This window comes from Cebidichthys violaceus, unplaced genomic scaffold (assembly GCF_023349555.1).
Source record: "Cebidichthys violaceus isolate CVI_PGR_0920_01 unplaced genomic scaffold, fCebVio1.0.p SCAF_78, whole genome shotgun sequence".
Classification (NCBI taxonomy): Eukaryota; Metazoa; Chordata; class Actinopteri; order Perciformes; family Stichaeidae; genus Cebidichthys; species Cebidichthys violaceus.
The window spans coordinates 387,501-389,721 of NW_027176962.1; the positions used below are offsets into that span (position 1 = coordinate 387,501).

General features: G+C 41.8%; 1 protein-coding gene across 1 annotated transcript in view; it reads right to left on the reverse strand.

The window, feature by feature from the left end:
• Positions 1-2,221, reverse strand: part of ezrb (ezrin b) — a 27,388-nt gene extending 25,167 nt beyond the window's left edge. The window contains exon 1 of the mRNA XM_068737371.1: positions 2,044-2,221. Coding sequence (XP_068593472.1) covers positions 2,044-2,055 — 12 coding nt within the window. The 5' untranslated portion in view covers positions 2,056-2,221. The remainder of the gene's footprint in view (positions 1-2,043) is intronic.

Sequence of the window (2,221 nt, forward strand, 5' to 3'; positions counted from 1 at the left end):
TCTATTCCACTCATATATGACGTTTAACATGATATTATACAGACAGGTAGGGAATCAAAATGGAGCTGCAACGATTATCATCAACTATTTTGATAATCGATTTATTGTTTCAGCCACTTTTTCAAGCAAATGCTGAATAATTTCTCTCTCACAAAGGGGGGGGGGGGGGTTTGCTGCTTTTCTTTGACCAAAAGACGAACGGATTAATCGAGGAAATAATCAGCGGATTTATCGATAATGAAAATAGTCGTTAGCTGCAGCTCTGAAGGACCATAAAACTCATCCGACTGTCGCTTTTGTGAGTCGTCTCCCCTCATCCCACCAGGCCCCGTCACCCACGCTTGTAATATGTTTCCGGCTACAGGCTTGAGTGACTGACACACATCAAACTAATGACACACTTTTTCAGAAGGCAAACTATAAACCCTTATTTACATATCTCGCTATGGTTGAAAGTGAAACTCAGCATTTGTCTGGATTCATTTGAGAGGATGATGCTTTCTTATGGAAACAGAGTCATTGCAGCACCTTCATTTATATATTATTCATGCTATGAGGCAAAGGCTGAGGCACATCATGGGGCCACATGTTGAACAGTCAGGAAACCAAAAAGGACAAAATTTTAAAAAAGTCAAGGCTCGTGTTCCTTTCTTGGTATCAAGAGAAGGGTCTGGCATTAAACATCCAAAACGGCTGCTTTTCGTGGCAGCTGGACTCGGTGTGCCGCTGCTATCAGACGGTAATGATGTCATTTCCACGGCGACGCTCATGACAACCATGAGGCCATTGTAAACAAACCAACAACACACTTTATGACACTGACCGGAGCTTTAGTCATTGTCATCACAATACGCCGCTCTGTTCAGCAGCAGCCGGTCTCTGTCCGGATCTGAGCAGCGTCTAAACAGCAGTTTATGCTTCTATTTGTGTCTTATTAACTATAATATTTACTCCTGTATTACTTTTGTTACTTATTAACTGTATGATATGCCCAATTCAGGACTTTCATTTCTACTTTTTAAAAAAAATAATAAACAGAGAATAGAAAAGACGTTTTTTTTTTTTAAAAAGCACAATATGTTTCATTCATATCCATGTATAACACATTTTCCATCATACGGTACAGCACACATAGGCGGTTATGCTAGACTAATTAAACAGTGACGTGGGGGAGGGACATGCTCCATGTGCGTCTGTCTGTACAGTATGTAACAGCTGGGGTGGGGCAACATGAGTCAAGAACACTTGAGGGCAAAAGCTGTTTAAAATATAGAGCAGCTTCATCAGACAACGTCTCTTTCTGTCTTTTGATGATGTAAAGTCATTGATACGCTAAATACTGTAAGTCACAATTCCCCTTCGCCCCCCCCCCCCCCCCCCCCCCCCCCCCAAGATGACTATGGGACGCCAACATTTAAGTGGGACGCAAACCCCCAAATTTCAGCGTGGAAAATTACTTCAAGAGACTGAGAGGGAGCCCTGTATTCATCCAAAACTAAATAAACAAGACATTTGATTATGATGTTGCGCTAGTGTACAACATTATAGAGGATGACGTCAAAAGACACAGATCGTGTGACTATGACTGTCAGCACATTAAAACAGTGCTTAACTGTCCATGTAATATAAGTCTCACTCTTGTTATTGTTCACTAAAACCAGATATGAGAAGAGCACGTGACGTAGCACAGACCCTACCGATACACATTCAGAGCAGTGGAAGTGACACCGTGCTGTGATTAAGTCTATAAATGTATTCTTGTTTAGTTTAAAGCCTTAAGGAGAAGTTGACAAGTTAAATGCATGTCATTAAAATGGTTCACAGTGACCGTTCAGCCTGGGAAGTTAAAGAGAACTACTCTGATAGCATTACTTTAACGTCTGACGCTCCCAGGAGAGGATTTAAGAGTTATTTATCAAAATTAGCAACAAAGAAAGTCACACAATTTTTGGAGCGGAAAATGAATTGTGACCTCTCAGAAGATCTGATTTAAAGACTCAGCATCAGTGACTGAAAGTATCCATAAATCAGAGAGCTACTCACCGCTTTGGGCATTTTCCTGTTCTTTTCCTTGCTCTGCGCGAGGAGCTGTTAAATAAAAACGTGTTTCCAAAGAGAACCTGCGCTCCGTGCGTCCTCCTGCGAAGAGAGAAAGAAGAGAAACGAGTTTCAGCCACTTCGGCGTTACTTAAACCTGAGAGGGCAGCTCGGCACTCCTGCG